The sequence below is a fragment of the Rutilus rutilus genome (assembly GCF_951802725.1).
Source record: "Rutilus rutilus genome assembly, chromosome: 8".
NCBI lineage: Eukaryota > Metazoa > Chordata > Actinopteri > Cypriniformes > Leuciscidae > Rutilus > Rutilus rutilus.
In genome coordinates this window covers 3,276,475-3,303,991 of record NC_140222.1, presented here as the reverse complement: position 1 = coordinate 3,303,991, position 27,517 = coordinate 3,276,475, and the positions used below count along the sequence as shown (strand labels likewise).

Below are 27,517 nucleotides of genomic sequence, written 5' to 3'. Positions count from 1 at the left end.
TGACAGGTGTTACATCCCGTATTATAAGGACGGGTTTGGCAAGCGATTTTTATGTTGGTTAAAGGAAACCAGCCCCAGCCGACAGATCACTAACAACACAAAACTAAGTTCCACAAAAGTATAATTTATTTAAAGTGGAAAGAATAGATAAATTAAGGAGCAATGGCTTCCAAGGCCAAAATAATAAACAAAATAAACTTATAAACAAATATATCTAAATGACCTAATCAGGGAATAAACAAAATTACAAAGTAACTTCCCTAACTCCCTATAAATAAACAAATCACAAACAAAGTCAAAATAAATGGCAGGACACCCCTACGCTCCTAAAACAGAACCAAATTAAATCATCATAAACAAACGAACACAATAAACTGAAGGTTTTGGGATCTGCCGACGGGAGAAGGAATCTGGAGCTCTTCACGCCAACAAGCCAACGCCAGAATGAGCTCGCCATCTTCAGTAAGCGCCGCCCTTTTAAAAGCGGCGAATCAGTAGATCCACCAATCAGACTCCACCGACGACAGCCAATCCCTGCACACATATGCAAAACAACACCCACACAAAACAGATACCTAGGATCGTAACACAGGGAAATATCAAATCTGTTTTGCTTAGGTTTAAAAGCTTCTAATACTTGTATGGCCAGCAAATGCTGATAGAAATGTCAGTTTTGGGTGAACTATTCCGATATAATGGAATATATATATTATTATATTTTTGTTGTTGTTTAATGAAGTGTACATTTGTTACCAAAGCTAAACTGAGTCTACTGTGTCTAAATATTGTTTCAGTGACTACTTCTGGAAAAGCAAAGCTGAACATTGTGCTGTGTGGATATAATACAACATACAAGAACTCAGTGTCTAAAATATTTCGAGGGGTAACGAGTAAACCTCAGAACGAGATGAGTAAAGTGTGTGTGAAGAAAGAGAAGATGATTCATGGACGGCATATCACTGTAATACAGCTTCCAGCTCTCACTCGGCTCTCAGAGGAGGAAGTGATGCGGGAGACTCTCAACTGTGTGTCTCTCTGTGATCCTGGAGTTCATCTTTTCATCCTCGTTACTCCTGTCGGGTCACTGACTAATGAAGACAAAGCAGAAATGGAGAAGATTAAAAGAATATTTAACTCTAATGAGCACTTCATGGTGCTTTTCATTACTGATCTCACTGTTGACCGAAGTGTGTCAGATTTTGTGTTATCCACAGAATCTCAGAGCGTCGTGAAGCTCTATGGGAGTTGGTACCATGTGATGGGGTTAAAGGATGATAGAAACTATGTACAAATCCCAAAGATTCTGGATTATATAGAGAACATGAAGACTGAACCCTATTCACTTCAGATGTATAGCAGAGCTCCAGAGAAAAGAGTCAGAGATGAACTAGAGGAGAAACTGAGTGTGAGAGATAATGAAATCAAAGAGTTACAGGAGAAGATCAAGACACTGGGTGAGTAGAGTTATACTTTTCTGAATAAAGCATTTGTGAGAATACAGTAATAAGCTTACAAGTTATTACAGTACAGTACGATACATTGATAAACACCCTTTACCAATTTCAAGGAGAAAAATAATTGACTAAAAAATATAATCTAAATGACTTGATTAAGACAATAATTCAGTGACTCTTTCAGAATAACAGTCACTAACCCTGCATCCCCATACTATCCATCATATGTGAGATTAGAATAATGTGTCTCAAAGCATAGTATGTTAAAAAGAGCACAATGCCAGAAGTCCTGGGATGGTCTACTATTTCCAGTAGATTTTGGAAGTGTGGATCCGTGCTCACTATAAAGACTAATATTGCACACAACCCACTGTGCTTTGGAGGATTCGGTTCAGAACTACAAACACGTGTAAAGAGTTTTTTTTTTTTTTTTAAACACAAGCATGGCAGATGTGCGTGACCTGACTGACAGTGAGTAGAGATGAAGTAGAGATAAAGTAGAGATGTTTAGATAAAGGAGTTTGAGTGACTATTAATCAACGTTTAACCTGATACAATTTTTTTTTAATGTTATCCATGTTATAATTTATCTGCAACAACAATGTGAAATTTTATAAAGATCCTTTTGGCCATTGAATTTTAAATGCAACATTAATCAAATATATAAGAAATATGAGTCTCCGCATGAAAGACCCGCGACTATGGTAGGAAATTAAACTAAATTAAATGTGGAGGATGTTAATCATGATGCACATAACAATGTGACAGATCATCTGTTAAAGATGAAATTTAATCAGAGGCGGACAGAGTACACAGCTTCATTACTTGAGTAAAAGTACAGATACCCCTTGCTAAATTTTACTCAAGTACAAGTAAAAGTACTGCAGTCAGATGTCTACTTAAGTAAAAGTACTGAAGTACTTGTTTTTAAAAGTACTTGAGTATCAAGAGTACATTTTCTAAATATTGCATTACTACTGCCACAGTGCTTACATTGGTAAAAACAGCAAACACTTGAAGCGAAAACTATCATTAACTTGTTCAGAAAATTGAAATAGCCTGAGGTGGGGCCACGGGTTGGCACATTCCCAGGATGGACCTGCTGCGTCTTCATCCATTGTTTCGTCAATGGTTTCGACTCTTATCTAAATCTGACCATGGAGGTGACTTTGGCGGAAAGCTGAAGGTGATTGCTGATAGGCTGTCCCAATCAGTGGCGCCTGCACAATCCAATCACGTTTGAGAGGGAAACAACAAATTGAGGGTTTCCGAGAATTTTCTTTTTTAAGAAGAAGTAACGGGTACTCACGGTTATGGATAGAAATGTAGTGGAGTAAAGAGTACAATATTTGCCTCTCAAATGTACTTGAGTAAAGTCATGAGTACTCCCCAAAAATGATACTCGAGTAAAGTACAGATCCCTCAAAATTGTACTTAAGTACTGTACTCAAGTAAATGTACTCTGTTACTGTCCGGCTCTGAATTTAATGAAGTAATAGTTTGTCCCAAAGCTTGCCTACTCTTCTGCTACACACTCAAAAGTATATCCTTTTTCTTCAGAAAAAAGTACCTACAGTATAAGTAGGCAAATTCGGATGCAGCATGGCTTTGTTCCTTAATGAATCAGCTGTTTCAATGAATTGTTTGAGTGAATGATTCAATGACTTACTCATTAAGACAGTGACTTGCCACCACCTACTGGCAGTTTTAGTTTCACAATTAACAAGTATCATTTCATTTCTTTTCACAAAATCTTTTCATATTTCACTATTAATTGTAATAAAATCTATGTTATTATAAAGTAGCATTAAATGAGCTTATAAAAAAGCTTATTACACAGCTCTCTGGAATTCTTGATTCTGTTTTGTCAAATGTTTCTGAATAAAGGCTGCTCATCAAGTCATGACTATAGACTGTAAAAAAAAAAATAGTTTGTAGTGTGCGTGACGTCACTCGTAGTGTTTCTGAAGAGCATTTTTGAAGCCAAAAGTGGGCAGAGCTGGCTGTCGCTATCTTGGCAGCATCACTCCCGGATAAACGAATATGTGCGGCGAGGCGGATTAGCTGAGGTGACGTGACGCTAACACACAGCAGACAAACGGCTAGTAGTTACATCAGCGGCAATCCGCCTGTCACTCAAGTGGCTACGCCCTTAATTATGCACAACTTTAAGGCTTAATAGAATTTAAATGGATAAGTTCACCCCCTCACAGTCGTCATGAAGGGCAAAATTGGCCATATAGACAAAACCACTTTTTGCACCAGGCTGTAAACATGTTTATTTCTGCTGTAAATTCTGGCATTTTAACAAGGGGGTTTGTGGGATTGACTCGATTTTGGAGCCTGTATCTAGTGGCCAGTTGATGAATTGCAATTTAAGTCACTCAGTGTTGGATTCAAGAGAGAGATTGGAAGGTTTGCGCTTAGTCATGACTCATTATTGTTTCGCGTATACAGTAGTGGTGCTGCCCTTACATCTCCTATCACTCCATGATCTTGGTCATTTCTCACATCAACAAAACCAGTTTGCGGAACCTTTAAAGGGGTCATATAATACCATTTTTTTACAAGCTAATATGATTCTTTAGGGTCAAAATTAAAAGTTTGTAATATACTTTAAAAATTCTCATTAGTATTGTAAGAAAACACTCATTTTACCTGGTCAAAAACAGCTCTGTTTTCAGCGCGCAATTTAAGTCCATGTGTCTTAAACACCATTAACACTGTAACACAATAACCATAACGCTTTGTTCATTATAAACGTGGGATTATGAATTATATTGAGAACGTCGTACATAGGAAACATGCCGTAATGTACCCTGAGTGTAAATAGCCACATTCATCGTGAAACGTGCTAGCGATTTGCAAAGAATAATATAAATATTAATATAAAGGTTAATAAAACATTACACTCACTTCTTCTTCTGGAGGTGCAGCAGGAACACGAATAGTTGGTACCAATCCTTTTTTCAGGAACAGCTTCTTAGCAAAACCAGCTTTATACTGATCCTCGTTTATAAAGCAGTCTGGTGTGTGAAATGATTCGTGCATCGTGTGACGTCACACGGTCGAACGGCTTGATTTGAACGGCTAACCCAGTGCAAAAGAGACTCAAAATACTCTGTTGACTTTGATCTTACATACAAGTTTCATACATCAATCGATCATGTTAAGTGTGTATTATTTTTGTGTATACTCACAATAAAAACAGTGTTGTGCTTTTTGCCAAATAAAGAAAAATAAACACAAAGCGAGTTCTGCGTTCTCTCTGTCAGTGAAGTCCATTCTGAAACACGTCCGAAAATGAACTGTAACTCAGCGAATACTCAGTCAAACAGACATACAGACACACAGGCATGAAGCTTGAATTCTCTTCTTTTAAATGAAGTATTTTTTATAAAAAACAAATATTCTCAGTTTATGTAATATGTGTAAAAAGAGAGAGATGTCAGTCGTTCTCATCTCAGCTCATTATGTTTTAATGTGACCGGAGACGGAGAGCGCGTGCTATTCAAACGCAAATGACTGAGGCAATCCATGCAAACCTGTGAAACGCCCCCATCAGCTGGATAACACACAGCGAGTTCACTTTCAGACTCATGTACTTTACGACGCTGTGAGGAATAATACTATCTTAATAATAATCCTGGAAAATTTACCTCAGAAGTGCTCAAAGTTTCATTTCGAGGAGCAAAGGGATCCGGCTGAGGAATAGGTCAGTTCTATATTTGCTTTGTTCTAATCGCAAGTTTAATAGTTTAAATCGTTTAAATACGAATTGCGTTTCTGTGTGTGAATGAATGAACAGCTTTTACCAAACTCTATTGCTATACTGAGATGAGTAAAAATCGACTACAAAAATCGGATAGATTATAAAGTTTTTACTGTAAAATACTGCCACATCAAATAAGCTTATAATGTTGCCAATTTGCATATATATATATATATATATATATATATATATATATATATATATATATATGAAGAGTTCAGATGCAAAAGCCTCCAAGTGCCATCTGAAATTTTCTTCTAGAATGATCATTTTTATCATGCTCGTATATTTAAAATCAGTAATTTCACTTAAATGGCAATGAAAATGACCTATTTATTGTCATTTAAGTGAAATTACTGAACTTAAATATACAAGCTTGATAAAAATGATCATATAAAGTTTGTCACAGAAAAAAATGTCCTTTGGTGTTATGCAATAACCTGATATTAAGTTGGGCAATATCATGGACAACTAAATTTAGTTGAAAGACCCCATTCAAGGTCATGTGACTGAAGACCCCTATGAAGCCCATGAGCAGTGCACATGGCAAGTATTTCTCTCAGAATTGTTCAAATATTTAACTATGTTTTCAGACCACTGAAATTGTTAAGTTTTTTTGTCCTTTAGTGTGATACTCCTAAATTAAATTTAATTCAAATTTGTATTTTTAACAGCAGGACTATGTAATATTATGCAAATGTATCATGCCAATTGCTAATAACTGTTCAGCTAGTATTAGCATGGTTATTAACTGCCACAAAAGCTCAAATGTCCTTTGGTGTGACAGAAAATGTCACAGGAAATGTCCTTTGTTGTGACACTTTGACACTTGTACACTAGCTCCGCTTTTGTTTGCACTGATTCAATGCGCTCTAGCTTGAAGATTTTGTACAGAAGCATGACTTTTTTTTAAGTCGGGGATGAAGTATGACATGTCTGCAATCTAGTGGAGGGGAGGTCGAATTAAATTTGACACCCTATTTGACAAAATCGTCCGTTTTATTCAGTGCCGCATCTTGTCGAGTAAACTTGACCGTGGCGCCTAGAGGGTTAACAATATTTCAAGTGTAACCTTTCTTTGTAAAGAATAAAGGATACATTTTATCATACGTATTTCAAAGTTAAGGATTATAAGAATATATTATTTGAATATAAGCCACATTGGAACAAACACTATAATAACATCTTAGTTGATGACTTTATTTTTGACAAAACATCACTATATATTTAACGGTTACGAACTGCTCCGAGACACGAGGGTAGAGGATCCAAATGCAGCTTTATTTAAAAGGGTTATCCAGAATCGTAATCCAAAAAGCAGAGGGTCAAGCACAGGAAGACAGTCCAAACAAACAAAACAAAACAGGCAGGGGTCAGAGGCACAAGAGTAATCCACGGGACAGGCAAGAAATCCAAAAACCCAAGAGACAAGAAAACCAGGAAAAATGCTCAGAAGTGCAGTGCAAAAACATACAAAACTTCACCGTGAGTAATGGGGTGAACCAGGCTTATATGGGGTGAACTAAACAAGATAATGAGTTACAGGTGAATGTGACAATGAGTGCTGATGAGTCCAGGCAGGCGACCAGGGCGGAGCAGGCCGTGCAGGTGACCAGGGAGGAAACGACCCTTCAGGCGGCCATGGCACAGGAACAGGCTCAGGGATAGACACCGGCTCAGGGACAGGAACAGATGTGAAGGGGTGTTACGTCCCTTTTTGATTTTAGATAGGGGTAAGGGAGTAACATTTAAATAAAGATGTACGTATAACTTAATATGAAGGACCGGGCAATAAAAGGAAAAAGATCAACTCAAAAACTCTGCTCAAAAGTATTTATTTTACAGAACCCAAAAGTGAAAGAATGAAGAGAAAATAATATTTACAATATTTACAAACAATGAAAAAAAACGATAATTAACAACACCAAACAAAAACAAACAAAGGTGGGAAGGCGAGCTCGAGAGATGCCAAATGAAATAAATAAATAAAACAAAACAAACGAGCTAGAAGATGAATGCAACTAAACTAACTACCAAACGAACAATGTAGAAAAGAAAAGTCTTCGGCGTCAAGATGCCCTAACAAAACTACACTAACTATGATATAACAAAACTTACAGGGTGTGGCACTCTCCTAAACTAGTGTGTCTAATACAATTCAAAATTGTCCTACGTGGTGCGCAATGTATGTCGCGCGACTTACTAACCTGCTCCCTCCTTCCCAGCCTCACATGCACCGTGATGACTGAACAAGGATGAACAGTAAAACAAACAAAAACACTTCACAACCACTATGACAATTGATTAATGCAAACGATAGACACACAGAAAACACCAGCGAGCCAAGCAAATACAAATGTCAAAGTGAGCCAAAAAAGCTGGGGACGTGGAAGAGATACGGGTATTTGAGGAAGGTGGTAGAATGTGATTGGATGGGTGAACAGAGACGTCATCATCCTTCAGAAAAACTGACAGGCTGTAGATTGATCCAATGAGTATCTGAAACACACACACACACACACACCACAACGACAACAACAACAACAAACTACCCACATATCCCTATTACAACACTCTAAATACGTACACGTACGTAACAAGGGGAATGACGTGAAGCTCTGGCTCGGCAGGACTGACGTGGAGCGCAGGCTCAGCAGGGCTGACGTGGAGAAGCTCAGGCTGAGAGGATGCTGTGAGATTGTCGGACCCCTCATCCACAATGCCCACAGTTAAGCACACGTCACTTATACGAAGGGCGATATCAATATATTGGCTTAAGGTCCATTGAGGGGTATTATCAGGCATGAGATAATCTATTATGTCCGTAAGCCCATAACGGAACATGTCCTTTAAGACACCCTCATTAAGGTCCACCTCCTGGCAGAGCTCATAAAACTCCTCCACATACCTCTCAATAGGGCGGTCATCTTGGCTGAGACGCATGAGTCTCACTGCTGGATCCATGTTAGGCGAAGTTCTCTTACGAGAGGTTCTCTCGTATTGCGTAAGCTAGCTTACGCTGCGGGAAAGTCTCCTTTCTCGAGATACTGAGGCCAAAAATTATCCTTAATTTTTTAAATCTTGTCAACGCAGTGCGGCAGCCTGCAGACCTAGGGCAGGCGAATCGCGTGCCCATTGGCTGCTCTGCGGCAACTGCAGCAGCCTATGGCTGAGCCTTGCGTGTGACGTCACGTCCAATGAGCGCGCTTGGCGCGCTTAATGCGTCACAGCCCGTAATTAGGGGTGTGGCTTAGCGTATATAAGCAAGGTACAGAGGCTGCTTCGCTGATTTCTGTCTCTTCAGCGAAGCTCTTCGCATCGCTGATCTCCGAGGAAGCCGCCGTCGAATCAAGCGACCAGCACGCCGAGGATTTCAGCCTGAGGACGCCGGCCGCTCGCCGCCTTCAGCCTTCCCTGCCTGCTGCGCCATCCGGCATACATATCCTTTTCTTGCTCTGTGTTGTGTGTTTTGTGTGTCCACCGCGACACACTTGCATCTAAAAGAGCGCGAGGCGTTGTTTCAAATGCCTCGCTCATCCTGTGGCTCGTGCAGAGCCGCGCTCAGCGACGGAGACCGCCACGTGGTGTGCGCTCTCTGCCTGGGCTTCGACCACGCAGCCCGCGCTCTCTCCGAGGGCGGCTGCAAACAGTGTGAGGAGTTACCGATGTCGACCCTACGGGCTCGACTCGCTAAATTTGAAGAACCTCCACCTTCTCCGGCCACCTCTTCCGGGCCACGTAAAAAGAAACGTCGCTCCCAAAGGCCGCCGGAACTCGACGCTACAGCTGAGTGCTCGCCGGAACCTCTCCCGCGAGCCTCGCTCTCTCCTTCCCCCCCACCCTTCTCCGACGCGCAGCGGCCGGCCTCTGCCCGCACTGCCGTCGTTCTGGGGGAGGATGCAGATGATGCCGCTGACAGCTGCTCTCTGCTCGCGTCTGACAGCGAGGAGTGGTCGGGCTCTCACCGCTCCGCCCCCTCGACTTTGGAGTCTACCAGATCCCGCGCTAGTGTCGACGCGGAGCTTCTCCGCCTCCTCACTCAAGCGGTCGAGAGAATGGGACTGGATTGGTCCCCACCCAAGGAGCCGGAGCCCAATCGTCTCGACGGATGCTTTCTACCTAGCCGCCGCCCTGCGCCTGCCTCTAGGTCAGCACCCTTCCTGCCTGAGCTCCACGCTGAGCTCTCTAAATCCTGGAACGCTCCGTTCTCCACCAGACTCCGCTCGCCAGTCTCCTCGGCTCTCTCCCAAGTGGACGGAGCCGCCGAGAACGGCTATAACGGTATCCCCGCCGTTGAGGAAGCTGTGGCAACGCACCTTTGCCCGCCGTCTGCTAGATGGCGCTCAAAGTCTGCCCTGCCGTCTAAAGCCTGCAGGACCACCTCAGCTCTCGCCGGCCGCGCTTTCGCCGCCTCCGGCCAGACTGCTTCCGCCCTTGCACTCAATGGCCATTCTTCAGATCCTTCAAGCCGACCTCCTCCGTGAACTGGACGAGAAGGGCTCGGATCAGTCTGCCTTAACTGATCTGCGCAGCGCTACGGATCTTGCGCTCCGCGCTACCAAGACCGCTGCTCAAGCCATCGGCAGATCCATGGCCGCGCTCACCGTCATCAGACAGACATCTATGGTTGACGCTCGCGGACATGAGTGAGTCAGAGCGCGCTGTATTTCTGAACGCACCACTCTCGCCCACCGGCCTCTTTGGCCCTGCGGTCAGCGGAATTGTGGATCGTTTCTCTGAAGTACAGAAGGCGTCGCAGGCGATGAACCTCTTCCTGCCCCGCCGATCGAGCCCAGCCACAGGCCGCCCTCAAACTCAGCCTCCTGTGCACAGCTCTAATCAGCGCTCTTCCCGGCCTCCCAGCGCTTCGCAGCGACGCCAGGGCAGTTGCCCTAGGTCGCACTCGACCAGCCGTCACAGCCTCAAGCCGCAGGGACATTAAGTGTAGAAAAAGTGCCCACTCCCGTGTGCTCACTGCCTCACACAGACGAGGTTCCCATGGCAACGCGTCCAGAGCGCTATCTCTTAAAGCGGACACATTCCGCTCGAGCATCAAGTGTAGAAAATGTGCCCACAGCTTTGTGCTCACACCTGCCCACTACCCGCTCTGCCAGACAGGTTGCAAACCTCATAAAGCTCCCAAACACTGGCCGTGTCATAAGTGCAAATTCCGCGCCAGCTCACGAGCACGCGCACCCACTTTCAGACACCATAATCCCCACGCCGCTCTCGCGCCTGGGATATTTGACAGCAGTTCACGCTCCATCGTCCGAGATCGAGCTACTAAAATCTGCACAGTCGGCCAGCCCTGTTCTTCTGCCCTCGTGTCCGAGCATCGGCGGCGCGTGCGCCGCCCCATCCTCTCTGATACAGGTTCCCCATCCCGCGCAACGCGGCGATCTGAACCCAGAGACCATTCGACCCCTAGCCATGCATGCAAAAGCATGGGAGGCTATTCAGGGCGCGTCAGAATGGGTGCTCAACACCATAAGACACGGCTATTCGCTCCAATTTGCTCGTCGCCCTCCGCGCTTTCTAGCGCAGACGGAAACGAAAGTGAGTTTGGAAACAGCGCATCTGCTTCAAGCAGAAATAGCGAAGCTGCTGCGAAAAGGGGCCATAGAACAGGTTCATCCTTCCCTGAGCGAGTCAGGCTTTTACAGCCGTTACTTCCTCGTTCCCAAGAAGGACGGAGCATTAAGACCTATTTTAGACCTGAGACATCTGAACAAGGCTCTCATGAGACGGCCGTTCAAGATGATTACAACCAGACAGATCCTTGCGCAGATCCGCCCAGGAGACTGGTTTATCTCTCTCGATCTGAAAGACGCGTATTTCCAGATCCAGATAACTCCCCGTCACAGGCCATTCTTGAGATTCGCCTTCGACGGTCGAGCTTATCAATACACAGTCCTGCCGTTCGGCCTGTCTTTAGCACCCCGTACATTTACGAAATGCATGGACACGGCTCTCGCTCCCCTGAGGAGTCAGGGAATGCGAATTCTGAACTATCTGGACGACTGGCTCGTTCTAGCGCAGTCAGAGACAGAACTTGTGTCTCACAGAACAGCGCTTCTCGGCCATCTGGAAGGTCTGGGTCTAGCGGTCAACTGGACCAAGAGCTCGCTCTCGCCCCGGCAGTCGATTTCCTTTCTCGGAATAGAACTGGACTCGGTGGCGATGACGGCCAGATTGTCGGAGCAGCGCGCGCGCCGCATCCAGCGCCTCGCTGTATCCTTCAAGGAAGGCAACCGGGTTCCCCTGAAAGCATTTCAGTGCATCCTGGGGCATATGGCCTCAGCTGCAGCAGTGCTTCAGCTGGGTTTACTGCGCATGCGCCCGCTTCAACGCTGGCTGAGAGCGCGCGTATCCCATCGAGCCTGGGCGACCGGCGGCTCGCTAATCAGAGTGACTCAGGTCTGTGTCTCAGCCCTGCAGCCCTGGCTTGCAGCCGAATTGTATCACACTGGAGTGACTATGGGAGTGGTTTCACACCGGAAAGTTGTCTCAACAGACGCGTCCAACCTAGGTTGGGGAGCGCTCTTCGAAGGCAGACCGGTCTATGGCCACTGGTCAGACCAGGAGAATCTCCTACACATAAACTGTCTAGAGATGCTCGCGGTCGAGAAAGCGCTCATGCACTTCCTCCCATTCCTCCATGGTCACCATGTTCTAGTCCGCACGGACAACACTTCAGTTGTGGCCTATGTGAACCGCCAGGGCGGTGTCAGATCAAAGCAACTCTGCGCCCTGACGGAACGCCTCCTCGTATGGGCTCAGCACTCTCTGCGCTCTCTGAGAGCATCGCATGTGCCTGGCCATCTGAACGAGGGCCCCGACAGACTGTCCAGGGACAACGTTCCCCCTTGGGAGTGGTCTCTTCACCCCCAAACAGTCCAGTCGCTGTGGCGCCGCTTTGGCAGAGCGAAAGTCGACCTCTTTGCGTCAAAAGACAACGCACACTGCCCAGTATTCTTTTCAAAGAGCGAGGACGCGCTGGCCCAGACATGGCCCAGCGGCCCGCTATATGCGTTTCCACCGGTCTCTCTGCTGCCTCAGGTCATCGAGAGAGTCAGGAAAGCGCGCCACACAGTGCTCCTCATAGCCCCGTTCTGGGAGAACCAAGCTTGGTTCCCGGAACTCATACAATTGGCAGACTCAGCCCCCTGGCCGATTCCGGTGCGGAGAGACCTTCTCTCTCAAGCCCGCGGCTCGATTTGGCATCCCCACCCAGAGCACTGGTCTCTGCATGCGTGGAGCCTCAACAATTACATGCTGATCTACCAGAAGGGGTAATGAACACGATCATACAATCTAGAGCCCCCTCCACGAGGCGGCTCTACACGTCTAAATGGTCGGTGTTTAACAAATGGTGCACTAACAGAGGGCTCAATCCACAGACATGTGGGGTCTCGCAAGTATTGTGCTTCCTTCAAGAGCTACTGGACGCGGGCAGGTCCCCCTCCACGCACGCTGCGTGCCTCGAGTTCGGACCCAATGACTCTAAAGTTATTCTCAGACCGAGGCATGGGTACGTCCCCAAAATTTTGGGCACTCCCTTCAGAGCGCAGGTCATTTCCCTTTCAGCCCTGCCGAATGCTGGCTGCGAGGCAGATAGTAATCTCCTCTGCCCAGTTAGGGCGCTGAGAAGCTATATTTCACGCTCCGCCACCTTCAGGCGTTCAGAGCAGCTCTTTGTTTCGTTTGGTGGGCGCACCAAGGGTCTCGCCGCCTCGAAACACACCCTATCCAGATGGATAGTTGACGCTATCGCAGCTGCTTACGCATCTAAAAACCTGCAGTGCCCTTTGGGCATTCGGGCGCACTCCACCAGAGGCATGGCCTCATCGTGGGCGTGGTCCAGTGGGATTCCCATTCATGACATTTGTGCAGCGGCAGGCTGGGCCTCCCCCTCCACATTTGTTAGGTTTTACAACCTGGAAGTTCCCGCTTTGCAGGCCAAAGTGTTATCAGTCTAAGTCTCGCGTAAGCCAGCCCACTGTCTGTGCGCGGGCTATGTTGCTGATTTAGCTCTACTGGTTGAGCTCACTATGTGGGAAGTGTCAGTTGGACCGGCTGTGTCGCTCCCTACCCCATATTATGTGCTTGTGTACTGTGGTATCTTGGCCGCCCAGCTCCGCTTCGCGTTCCCTGGGCTCCCCATGGGATTCATTCAGGATGCTGGGCGCGCGCACGGCGTTGACAAGGGTGTTCCCGCAGCGTAAGCTAGCTTACGCAATACGAGAGAACCTCTCGTAAGAGTACGTACTCGGTTACTAACGTAACCTCTGTTCTCTCTAGAGAGGGAACGAGTATTGCGTAACCCGCCGTGCTCTCGCCACGAGCTCATTTCGCTTCATGCGACAGAAACCAGCGAAGCAGCCTCTGTACCTTGCTTATATACGCTAAGCCACACCCCTAATTACGGGCTGTGACGCATTAAGCGCGCCAAGCGCGCTCATTGGACGTGACGTCACGCGCAAGGCTCAGCCATAGGCTGCTGCAGTTGCCGCAGAGCAGCCAATGGGCACGCGATTCGCCTGCCCTAGGTCTGCAGGCTGCCGCACTGCGTTGACAAGATTAAAAAAAATTAAGGATAATTTTTGGCTTCAGTATTTCGAGAAAGGAGACTTTCCCGCAGCGTAAGCTAGCTTACGCAATACTCGTTCCCTCTCTAGAGAGAACAGAGGTTACGTTAGTAACCGAGTACGTTTTCTGTTACGAACTGCTCCGAGACACGAGGGTAGAGGATCCAAATGCAGCTTTATTTAAAAGGGTTATCCAGAATCGTAGGGTCAAGCACAGGAAGACAGTCCAAATAAACAAAACAAAACAAAGCAGGCAGGGGTCAGGGGCACAAGAGTAATCCACGGGACAGGCAAGAAATCCAAAAAAAATAAACAAGAGACAAGAAAACCAGGAAAAACGCTCAGAAGTGCAGTGCAACAACATACAAAACTTTGCCGTGAGTAATGGGGTGAACCAGGCTATATGGGGTGAACTAAACAAGATAATGAGTTACAGGTGAATGTGATAATGAGTGCTGATGAGTCCAGGCAGAGAATGATGGGAGATGTAGTAGTGAGTGAACATGATAGTCTGGTGTGGAGTGCCCTTGAAAGCCACCAGAGGGCACTCCACACCAGACTATCATATCCAGCTGGTGACCGTTACATTAACATATGAGCAGAAATTGTTGAACAAAAGCTTATTTGATGTGGCAGTAGTCTATTTTACAGTAAAAATTATAATCTATCCAAAACTAGTCAACGAAATGTTGTCTTTCATATTTCGTCTGTAACATGTCGTTTTTTATGATATATTAGGGCATATAAATGTTAATTTGCAGTTTAATACATTGCTTATACAAAGACATTTTATTTCAACATATTTCAGTCAATTTTTACTCATCTCAGTATAGCAATATAGTCTGGTAAAAGCTGTTCATTCATTCACACACAGAAACGCGATTTAAATTTAAACAGTCTTTTTGCAGTTTACATACACTATTCCATATCGCGATTAGAACAAAGCACTTAAGAATAAAGCACTTACTATTCCTCAGCTGGATCCGTTGCTCCTCGAAATGAAAATAAACCAGCACTTCTGAGGTAAATTTTCCAGGATTATTATTTTCCTGCATAAATATCTAAACTTTATTAAATCAAGACACATTTACTGAAGAAGAAGCAAATCACTGAAGAAGATCACTGAAGATATTAACTCTTGTTTTCTGAGAAATGTGTCAAAATTAAGTGAGTGAGTTTGAGGGTTAAATATTAATATCATAGTAGATCAGAGCATTAAGAGGGTTTCACTGATGTGTGTGTGTGTGTATGTGTGTGTGTGTGTGCATTTGTGTGTGTGTGTGTGTGTGTGTGTGTGTGTGTGTGTGCGAGTGTGTTTGCACGCATGTGTGTGTGTGTGTTTGTTTGTTTGTATTATTATTCCTCACAGCGTCGCAACGTAAAGTACACTAATCTGATTAAACTTGATGTGTTTTATCGAGCTGATGTGTGCGTTCACAGGTTTGCATGTATTGCCTCAGATCATTTCCGTTTGAATAGTGCACGCTCTCCATGGGCTTGGTCACATTAGCAGATAACGAGCTGTATTGAGAACGCCTGACATCTCTCTCTTTTCATACAGATTACATAAACTGAGAATATTTATTTTAGTTTTGAATTAGATCATTTAAAACCAGACAATTAAATGATTATAAAGATATGTAGCTCATGCCTGGGTGACTAGTATTCGCTGAGTTTTGTTTAAGTAGAGAGAATTGCTCCAAAAAAAAAAGTTCACGGTGATGGAGAGCCAGACAGGACACCGTTAATTTTCTTTTATTTTTCAAAAGCACAATGTTTTGTTCGTTTGTAAGTGGACACATAAAAAAGTAGACATTTAACAGTTTATTTTTTCATATTTCTTAAGTCTGTCTGTATGACCAAAAGTATTTTAAGTCTATTTTGCTGCTATGTGAAAAAAAAAAAAAACAAGCAAAACGCGCCGGCGCGCCTGACTCCAGAGGGTTATGCCCATAGATATCATATAAAAAACGATGTCTTACGGCAGACTCACTTTCGGCATCACCGGCGGCCATCTTACCACAGGGAAGCTGTGAATTAAGGTGAGTGATCAGCACGCACACAAATCCTCTTATCTCGCTGAAATCTTGACGGATTTACAAACGGTTTGGTTTCTTACTAACGTTATTAACGTGGCTATAATTCTTTCATATGGAAGTCCATTGTTATAATTATTCTTATGTATGCAGTGTCATAACTACATCTCTGATGTTTATAACAAACCAAACCGTTTGAAAATCGGTTGAAAATTTAGCAAGTTATGGTTATTTACGAGTACATGCACCATGTTACGAGTGAGTGAGCACCCTGTGGTAAGATGGCCGCCGTGTGCGGACACCGACCTCCATTGACCAGTAGCGCGCACGAGACATCTAGCCTTTATTATATGATATCTATGGTTATGCCACTATGCCACCATCGTAATACCAGAACATCCTCCTTAACACAGGTAACATAGTGACTTATGGGAAATGTAGTTAATGAACAGCACAACCAAAATACATAATGTGTTTATGGTTATCTGTCCCTTAAGAGAGTCGTCTTGTAATAATGTTCGGTTGTAATTTATTTGTGGAAAACGTGGGTGGGTTTTATAAACAAGTTTGAGTTCACTCTTAATTCAATGGTGTATAATTTCATTAGTCTGCCAAATACCTAGTTGTGCTGTCACAAAACTGGAATCTCCAACTTCGATACGATACCTTAATAAATATCGATATTTGAAACAATTTTCGATACCACAGGGGAAAATGCCATATATAACACCATAAAGATAATTTGTTATCTCTTTTGATAATTTGGGTAACTTTGTTGTAATAGCTTACACGCAGCACTGGGAGGCTTTATTTAAATTGTTATATGTTAATTGTATTTAAACTACATTTAGAAAAAAAAAGACAAGTAAACAGTCAATACAAAAATAAATAGCATACGATAGCACAAATAAATACACTAGAATAAGAGACAAATGAAATAAACATGACTAAGTTTTTCAGGTGGGTCTATATATTCAGGTAAGAAATACTACAGAAATTAGAGTAATTAAATGTAAAATAACACTGGACAGTTTTTGTTGTAAAAATGAAATACAGATTAATGCTTACAATCAAAGTTACAAAAGTTAATCAGTCAAGAGCAGTGAGTGATTTTCTCTTTGTCTTTTGTTCATTGATTACCTTAACAGACAGCAGCAGGTTTATTAGACTGCTGTCACTTTAAGAGTTTATGCACAGATCCAATATACTGCGTTTATACATGCATTTTCTCTCAACTATTTACATTTAAAAACTGACTTACTTGAATACTCTGCAAGACAAGCATGTTGACATAATTTTGTAAGTATTTGACCGTTTAAGCACAATAAGCCACGAAAAATAAGTCAATTTGGTATTCGCGAGCTGTTTAAGATGCAGCTTTATGAGAGAGCCACTTATATAGATCAGTGATGCGTGCGCTTTAAAGGAGAACTCCGGTCAATTTTAACATTGAGCTATTTTTTTTGTACATTTGGAGTGCTGTCAGTACAGAGAACAACGACAAAAATCGGTGTTGCCTACACCGTGTTATCCTCGTTTTAAAATTTGCACCCTGTTGACTTCAATAGGGCAAGTATTAAACCTGCTTTTAGCCTCTTAACATCCTTGATGTGTCATTACAAGTGCACAGGTCATGTGAGTGATTCCTTCTGAGTGAACACGGTGAATCTGACTGCAGTAGATGTGAAAGATATGAATAAAAATGAAGTTAATTCATTAAAATTGCCCCATTGAAGTCAAGGGTGACAATTTTAAAAAGAGGATAGCACGGTGTAGGCAACACCGATTTTTGTCGTTGTTCTCTGTACTGACAGCCCTCCAAATTTACAAAAAAATGAGCTCAATGTTAAAATTGACCGGAGTTCTCCTTTAACCTGTGGGAATTACTAAAATTATGCACAATACATGCATTATTCAACCGAAGCAAATCAGACGAGTGAATGAGAGGAGGTGGGTGTGTGTCAATTCGTCGTCAGAGAAAAGAGAAAGCAAGATAGCACAGCTGGTATCGGTGTAACGATACTGCCACAAAAGAGTATTAAAACTGTTTCAGATATTTCAGGTTGAAACATCGAAATATCAATATTTTTGACTAACATCTAGGTAAAGGTTATGTCTTATTAGTTTGGGGGAAGGGGGTGAAGAGAGAGAGCAGAGGCAAATGTGTAAAGGTATGTGTGTTAAAGGGCATCAATGTACGTGTCAGAGAATCACGATTGTTAAATTTACTTTGATTATAGCGCAAAAGAATGGAAAGTAGTTTATTCAGCAGATTGCTGTTTAATTTGATTGGTTTTCCGAGTTTGTGTTGGCCCAACATGATCTCATGAGAATTCGTGTGTATTTTTACATAAAGTGTAGTTCTACCAGAAAGACTCGGGAGATAAAATGATATAACAAGAGTAACTTTATTAATAGCTCAGCAAGCATAGTCTTTGGCGTAGGCCCCGTCCTTAGCAAGCAATGCGAGGGTAACGGAATCTGCAAATCCCGCCTGAAGATGAAGGCAGGGGCGCAGCCGACCCCCTGGAGGTAAAGGAAGGGACCATCCTGGTGGTGGTGGGGAGGATGGAGGGAAAGGACCATCTTGGAGGTGGTTGGGGAGGATGGAGGTAATTGGCGCCGTCAGTATCTGCGAACTCAGACGGATGTAAGTACCATTCTTTTATACTGAGAGTGTTAACACATGATTGGTTAGAAGTGAGTTAATTCATGATGCGCTGATTGAGTCTTCCTGGCAGAACTTAACGCTAAGCTTACATTTCTACCATACGTACATTTATTTACGTTTTATACACACAGAAACGTATAATAATGACGTATTTACAGCACTAAAACGTATAACATTTACGTATTGACGGCACAAAAACGTAATTTATTTACATATACAACTCTACCGACGTACAAATTTGTACGTATTCCTATTTATGCATATTAAAATCTTGCCATTAATGTTTTGACTATTGCATTCAATTGTCTTTTCAATTAAATTTTCAGTTGCATTTATTAATGCAGTTTACTAATTTTATATTGTTTAGTTTATTTACCGTGAGACACAAAAGGCGTTTTCTCCTATAGACCCATAATACACTAAAACACAACATAAATTCACAAAAGACATCAATTTGATTAGCTTGATGTAATCCAAATCTTTAGAATCCATGTGTTGTTTGCAAGAAACAGATCAGCCTTTCCTCGGTTAGTGCTGCTGACGTTTGCCACTGGCTCGGATGTCTCTAGTCTAGTGGTTTAACATGAGATATAAATCGTCTTGTGTAGCCTATATCTAACGGGCGATTTATTATTTATTTATTTTATTTGTCTCATTAATCTATAATTTGTTCCCTGGCAAAACGTTAAGCTGAGGGCAAAGTGAAGTTTCATAGCTTTATTTAGTCTATTTAACTTTAACGTTGTAGCCTAGAGAGCTGACTTATGTTTGACTGAATCGTTTGCTTTATTATTGTATAGCTTCTTATACCTTTTAGGCTACTTATACTTTTATAATGGCTATTATTGATCATTAAAACTGACATTTAACAAAAAAGGTTATGTCATTTTATTTTATATATTTAAAACATATCAAATATTTTATTATACATGTTGCCTACATTCTCTTCACTGTATGTACATAAAATAAAATGACACAACCCTGTCTCTTTTTGCTAAATGTTAGTTTTAATGATCAATATTATAATGTTTTTTATTTATCATATTTTTAAAATGAAAACAAAAAGAGTCAGGGTTGTGTTTTATATTTCGTGTTGTTATAAATATATGCCGTGAAGATAATCAATTGCGTTGCCTGAAACACATTTGTGTGGCCATTATGTTTAAGATTTTTTTAAATGAAAATGAAAAGAGGCAGAGTGGTGGTTTATAACATATTTTGTTTTATTTGTAGCCTAGATATACATAAAGAGATAACCGGAGTAGCCAGAGCGAGCTGAGTGACGCTATCAAGAACGCCGCTGTTCCATTTCAGAATAATCGGACTTGCGTCCGGCCCGTCCTCGGGAGTTCGTTCTCCTGAGTCGAACTTGTCAAGTCCGAACTACCAAGGACTCAAGTCCGAACTTTGCGTACTTGGTATTGAGAAACGGCTATTGGCTCTCGCATGCTTCGTCACAGATTGCGACATGCCGTGTTTAAGTTGGTGTACTACATTTGAAATGGAGAAGCGTGCGCGCCTTCACAGAGCGAACAGCGAACCGAAACCAGATTAACATTTTCATGGACTGATAACTTAAATTCTGCTCTGTAACGTTACATCATACAAAACTATTATATACTGCCATAGAGGACTGTGACACATCGTCATGTGAATGACTTTTGGTACCGGTTTTGACTTTTTCTCAATAAATAAATTATTGTGATTAAACGTGTCTGTCTGTTGTTTTTCTTTATAATTGTAGCCTACGCAGTTTTAAGAAATGGTTATGGTTAGGTTTAGGGGTAGGGGTAGGATTAGTGGCTCAAACTATCTTTTAATGCTATATTGTTAATAAAACCGCCATTTCCCTACACATATCTGTCCATTACATTTTATCCTTTTAATATTGTCTATAAAATGGGAATGTTTAGGTGTGGGAGTAGGGTTAAGGGATCTTACATTTAGGGTAGAGTGGGGGAAAACACCCCTCTGGGGTAAAACGCCCCCCACCTGTTTTTCCCAAAATGATCACTAAAAGTAGTCGAGATACATTTTTACTGTTGCTATGCACTACGTTGATAACGGGGATATACAAATCTCTATGGAGAAGCTGACACCAGCGACATATTTTAAGAGAAGAGGATTACAGGGTAAATGCTATAATTTTCAGATATTAGTAAACAAGTGTTTAATACAATATTGTTCTGCAGGATATCGCAGTGATGTATGATAGATGAATAGTGAAGTCTGTAGTTTGAGATCATATGGTATTTATAAGGAATATAATTATATTTAAAAAATTTAACATTTTTTTAAAAAGTCATAGCTTGTGGGGTAAAACAGCCCCCTACGCTGAGGGGTAAAACACCCCCCTGGGGGCATAGTTTCTCTCTATCATAATTACTATAATAAAATATTTATGTCTATCAAATCCTTTGTTTTACACTTAATGCAGTATAACTAGGTGGTAAAATCTAAATATTTGAACAAAACATGAAAAAATTACCTCAAGTGAGCATTAACTAGCTAGCTTGCTAGCAAAGTTAGCTCACTGATGGAAGGTAGTTAAATTTGGCTATTTTGGACATTGCTGAAATAAATATTAATATATATACATGTAGATACATTAATTGCCTTTTACTTTTAGAGATTAAAAACTGTTGTCTGTTAATTTTGCTGTTGATCTATGAAGCAAACTGGTTGGTAAGAAAGGGGGCATTTTACCCCACCTTGGGGGGCGTTTTACCCCACCACTGGGGCAAAACGCCCCCTTTGTACAAAAATATTTTCAGTGAAAATACTAATTAATTATGAAGGCTGAGCAATTTTAATATTTGGTGAATAACTCCTGCCATAGTCACTCAAAACCGGGATGGCAATTCTAGTCACATTTATGTTTTGTTTCACTGTAACGTCACACTTTCCTTAAGGGGGGCGTTTTCCCCCACTCTACCCTATAATCTATAAAATGGCAAAAGGGAAATTATACAGATATCTTTATAATATGAAATATTCGTAAATAGTTTACGTTTTTTAGCTGTAAAATAGTAAATGTTACGTTTAAACGTTGTAGATACGTCCATATTATACGTTTCAGCATATATCCGAACATACAAAAAAGTATGTTTTCTATCTTTGAAAATTACGTATTAATACCTATGTATTAACAAAGAGACCAGGCTGGTTGACCGGAAGAGAAAAGATGCAACATCTTTCAGTTTGTCACCTACCCTTGTGTGAGTTCCAGACGAGTTAGCTAGCTATAAAAACAGTTCTGTGTTCCATGTCATCTATGTAACGTGGTTTAGGTTTTCCCCTGATCTTCTCACCTTGGTTCATCTGTGGATTATATTAAAGTGACAACTACTGGTTAACTAAAGTTATATATAGCATGGGTAAAAGAGTAAACTGAACATTTCTATTGTGTCGTTAATTCACATTGACATTAAATGCACAGTTATAGTTAACATTGTTTATTTTCACATTGGGGAAATTGTGTAGTAGTGTGTCAGAGCTTTTAAGAGAGGTCCCTTTTAATTAGTCAAGAGACTGTAAAGTGCCCGCCAGTGTCAGTTTTGACAGCAATTTTTGATTTAGTCTTAAGAGGTGTTCACACCAAAAACGATGACTATAAAGATAACTATAATGATAAATATATTTGCGTCCACACCAATGAACGATTGCGAAAGCTAAAATGTTCTACATTCTAAATTCTAATCTGGAATGGATTCTGATTGGCTGTCAGTGTTTTATCGTTCAACAGCTGGGGAAAAAAAAAAATCGTTCCAAAAGTAATCCCAACCATATCGTTTCTCTATATCATTATCGTTATAACATGTGAACTCTGCTTTTCTTTAATATTGAGAACGATTTTTAGAACTATATCTTTATCGTCCTTGGTGTGAACAGGCCTTTAGTCTTCATTTTCAGACGAAAATGCTTATTAGTCTTAGTCACATTTTAATAATTTTTGTCTAGTTTAGTCGACGAAAAGTCATTGCATTGTCAACTTTAAAGGGCACCTATTATGCCCCTTTTCACAAGATGTAAAATAAGTCTCTGATGTCCCCAGAGTGTGTATGTTAAAGGGCACCTATTATGCAAAATTCACTTTTACATGGTGTTTGAACATAAATGTGTGTTGGCAGTGTGTGAGCAAAACCACCCTAGAATGATAAAAATCCACCCAGTGGTTTTTTTACAATCTCAATAAATCATAAGCACTGTCTCAGAATGAGCTGTTCTCAGATTCGGTGCAATGTGACGTAGAATTGCACAAGCCCCTCCCACGACTCCTTGGTTGACACTGCAGTTTGAGCCTAGACCCGCCCTGAGTGAGCTGGACACAGAGTCTTCCAGTGTTTCGACGCTTGAGCCGCTGTAGACAAAAATGTCTCCTAAGCGATTGAGGTGTTTTGTTGTTGGATGTAAGAATGAACATAGCAGTCTTCATTTACTCCCGTTGTTACTCGATGATGGATCTGTACTGTTTGTGATCCAGCTTACGGTCTTCAGAGCGACAGGACTAACGTTACTGACCACGGCAGAAATGAAAGTGAGAGCGCGCACTTTATGACAGCTCATCCAGTCATGGATATACAGTTTACCGGTTGATTTAGCACCCACTGAAAAGGTGTGTATATATTTGTTTACTGTTAGTTGTAACGAGTGTTTTGTGTACTTCGCTGTGTATGTTGATGATAATGAAAGGGAGAGAGAGAGAGTTTATGAATAAGACTCTAATGCGCACTGCTTTTACTGTGTTTTTTCAGCTCTTACTGTGATTCTCTGGAGTAAAACTAACGCTTCATCTTTTGTGTGATGTACAATACACTTCACTGAACTCATCAGTATATTTTGGTCATCATTCGGACGGGGTTTGCTACAGCAGGCTTGTATTAATAGTGGATAAAAGCAGATGACAAATAAGTTATAACCATAATTAAACTAAACTATACCTGTTCTATCTCCATACAGCATATATTCTCTGGCTCTGTGGGCATTATTGTCCGACTCCGAGTCGAAATGAACACCGCAACTGAGAGTTTCTGTTCTGATATTATCAGATGAGATTGTCCTGGCTCTTAGCGCGAGCTCGTGAAGCTCCGCCCCCTGGGCCGGCAGCAGCAATTAATTTGCATTTAAAGGGCACACACTAAAACAGCGCGTTTTTCTGAGCCCCAAAAAATGACAATTTAAACATGCTGTAAAAAATTATCTGTTGGGTATTTTGAGCTAAAACTTCTCATACATACTCTGGGGACATCAGAGACTTATTTTACATCTTGTGAAAAGAGTCATAATAGGTGCCCTTTAAGTTTTAGCTCAAAATACCCAACAGATAAATTGTCAGTTTTTGGGGCTCAGAAAACCGCACCATTTTAGTGTGTTTCCCTTTAAATGCAAATTAACTGCTGCTGCCGGCCCAGGGGGCGGAGCCTCACAAGCTCGTGCTAAGAGCCAGGTCAATCTCATCTGATAATATCAAAACAGAAACTCTCAGTAGCGGTGTTCATTTCGACTCGGAGTCGAACAATAATGCCCACAGAGCTGGAGAATATATGCTGTATGGAGATAGAACAGGTATAGTTTAGTTTAATTACGGTTATTTGTCATCTGCTTTTATCCACTATTAATACAAGCCTGCTGTAGCAGACCCCGTCCGAATGATGACCAAAATATACTGACGAGTTCAATAAAGTTTATTGATGATTAAGATGAAGCGTTAGTTTTACTCCAGAAAATCACTGTAAGAGCCGAATAAACAGAGTATAAATATAAGTGCGCATTAAAGTCTTATCCATAAACTCTCTCTCTCTCCCTTTCATTATCATCAACATACACAGCGAAATACACAAAACACTCGTTACAACTAACAGTAAACAAATATATACACACCTTTTCAGTGGGTGCTAAATCAACTGGTAAACTGTATATCCATGACTGGATGAGCTGTCATAAAGTGCGCGCTCTCACTTTCATTTCTGCCGTGGTCAGTAACGTTAGTCCTGTCACTCCGGAGACCGTAAGCTGGATCACGAACAGTTGTACAGATCCATCCTCGAGTAACAACGAGAGTAAATGAAGACTGCTCAGTTCATTCTTACATCCAACAACAAAACACCTCAATCACTTAGGAGACATTCTTGTCTACAGCTGCTCCAGCGTGGAAACTATAGAGAGCCTAAGTCCCTCCCCTTCCGGTGGAACACCATGGGACCTTAATTCGGAAAAATATTGTATGGTAGTCAATGGCGAGAGACAACAAATATTTTGATCTTGTTTGAATTGTGCCCTGAATTACACATATGATGTTTGTCAATTTAAAAGATACATTTTAAATGTTTGATGTAAAACTGTTGAGGTATAAGACTGTGAAAATGCGTAATTACAAAGACTACAAACCCAAAAGGCGCACATGTGACGTCATACCTTTTCTCTCAATGAATGAAGCTAACTTTACTGAAGCTAACGTCTGTCATTTTTTCTATAGTCTTACGTTATAATCGTAACGTTACGCCGTCATGCCTGAGTGTTTTGTACCGGACTGCACACATACGAGCAACGGATGGAGAGGTACATAGTGCGAGACGAGAGATGTAGATCATTGAGCAATTTTCAAATAAAACTAAATGTTACTCTTCTGTTTTATGACAAACTGCGACTTTCTTGACTTTCATAATTATCTTTTAAATTGACAAACATCATATGTGTAATTCAGGGCACTGTTCAGACGGAATAAAAAGATAAGTTATCTCTCGCCATTGACTACCATACATATTTTTTCCGACATAAGGTCCCATGAGCCGGAAGCGGAGGGGAGGGACTTAGGCTCTCTATGGCGGACTGTGTCCAGTTCACTCAGGGCGGGTCTATGCTCAAACTGCAGTGTTAATCAACAGTCGTGGGAGGGGCCTGTGCAAAGTGACGTCACATTGCCCCGAATCTGAGAACAGCTCGAACAGCTCGGTCTGAGACAGTGCTTATGATTTATGGGGATTTTAAAAAAAGCACTTGATGGATTTTTATCCATCTTTATGTATTTTCGCGCGGTGATTATGTCCATTTTGTAGCCAAAGAAACCAAATAACAGTTTTCACTTAACGTTACATTCCTAAAGTTGGATTAATTTACATGTCCAGAAGAAAACAGACAACTTCGCCATTGTTTTTAAAATGTTTCACCAGCATTAGCATCTTCCATCTGGAAAAAGCCACACCGATGTTAATCCGGGATTTCTGCAGTCAGCTGCCTCGACTTCGTCTGGCTATATCATGTTTGCTTTTCTTTGCCGACGAAGATTGACGCTCTGTCGGCTCTTGTGCAAAATAATACGTGTGGTCCTCTATTTTTTTAAATTTCACTCCTAACTTTACTTCTACTACTTCATTGTGCGTATTCAACATAGTGACGCTGCAAGTTGCCTCTAAAAACACCAACGAAGAAGAAGAAAAACAACAGAGTGACAAAACGCGCTCTTCCTGTAGGGAAGTTTGTCCGTTTAGGGCTATTGTAGAAACATGGCGGCGCAAAATGGTGACTTAGTGTGTAATGGGACCCGCGGTGTATGTAGATAGAAATGGCTCATTCTGAGGTAATAAAAACATAACAGTTCATTTTGTAAGGTCTTTATACACCACTCAAAACATAGTTATGTATATTATAATGGATTTCGGACAATAGATCCTCATAAATTTTACACACTGCACCTTTGAATCGATCTCTATGCACAGTCTGTGTCTATATTTGTTCTTCATGCTAGTAAGTGCTAAATCCCCACTTTTACAAAGGTATATTGTCGAGAATAGCACTAATGTAGCACAATTTGCTGGTTTGTGTGGATGCAGTCAGTTTTGCCTGCAAAAGATAAGGTAATTTGATTGGATGGTGTGTATTTATGGCATTTTAAGATTGAGTAGAATTAAATGAATGGCAAAAATCCGCAATCTGTTTTCAGTTTGAGAACCACTGCTGGAAATCAGCCTGCACTTTGATTGTAGATTTAGTTGCACTAATCAGCGCAAGCGGCTCATGACAAAACACAGACTGACTGATGACACCTTCATTTAAGTAGAAAATCTCAAATGAATATCGCTGAACTCCCTGTCGAAGCCACTACCCATTTTACCTGTTTTTACTTGATTTCACAACGATCACATGGGAGAGGTTAGAGCTTTCTCTTCAGTGTTTCCACAGGACTAAGTTCAGTTCAGCTAAGACATGAAAGGTTTTTAAAACAGTTAAAACCACAAATGTTAACCTAGTTTTTCCCTTTGGCAGTTCCAGAAGTTGTGAAGCTGAATCTGGTTCTGTGTGGGAGTGACAGAAGATTAAAATCCTTCATATCAAACCTGATCCTGAACCAGGGAGACAGAAGATCAGAGCTCAGCTCAGGGTGTGTGAGGAGAGACGTGAAGCTTCATGGACGTCTGGTGTCTCTGGTGGAGCTTCCAGCTCTGTTCAACACTCAGATCTCAGAGGAGGAAGTGATGCGTCAGACGCTCCGCTGTGTGTCTCTCTGTGATCCTGGAGTTCATGTGTTCATCCTCATCATTCCTGATGCTCCACTTAATAATGAAGACAGAGCAGAAATGGAGAAGATCCAGAAGATATTCAGCTCAAGAATCAACAAACACACCATGATCCTCATATCCCAGAATTCAGAAGACAGGACAGCAGAACTAAATGAAGAAACACAGTCTGTCATTGAGAGTTTTGGAGGACGACATCATTTCATTAAACCCGACACACAAGTGTCCATGTTAATGGAGAAACTAAAGCAGATGGTGGAGGAAAATAGTGGAGTTTGTTTCTCCACAGAGACATTGTTGGATGTACAGATGGAAAAACTGCAGAAATTTGAAGAAATGAAGACAAAAATCCATTCATTAGAGACGTGGTTTCAGTCACAAGGTAATGATCAGAAAATCAGAATTTTCATGATCGCAAAAGTCTACACAGATTAGTGAGATAAATAAGTAACATCAGGCAGAGTTCAGAAGAAGAAATATGAT

At 41.8% G+C, this 27,517-nt stretch overlaps 1 protein-coding gene across 3 annotated transcripts in view; it reads left to right on the top strand.

Annotated features, from left to right (window-relative positions):
* Window positions 1-27,517, top strand: part of LOC311295716 (uncharacterized protein) — a 123,757-nt gene that overhangs the window by 85,404 nt on the left and 10,836 nt on the right. For all 3 annotated transcript variants that reach the window (XM_084417203.1, XM_084417205.1, XM_084417204.1), the window contains exons 4-5: window positions 795-1,454; window positions 26,784-27,416. In XM_084417203.1, coding sequence (XP_084273329.1) covers window positions 795-1,454; window positions 26,784-27,416 — 1,293 coding nt within the window. The remainder of the gene's footprint in view (window positions 1-794; window positions 1,455-26,783; window positions 27,417-27,517) is intronic.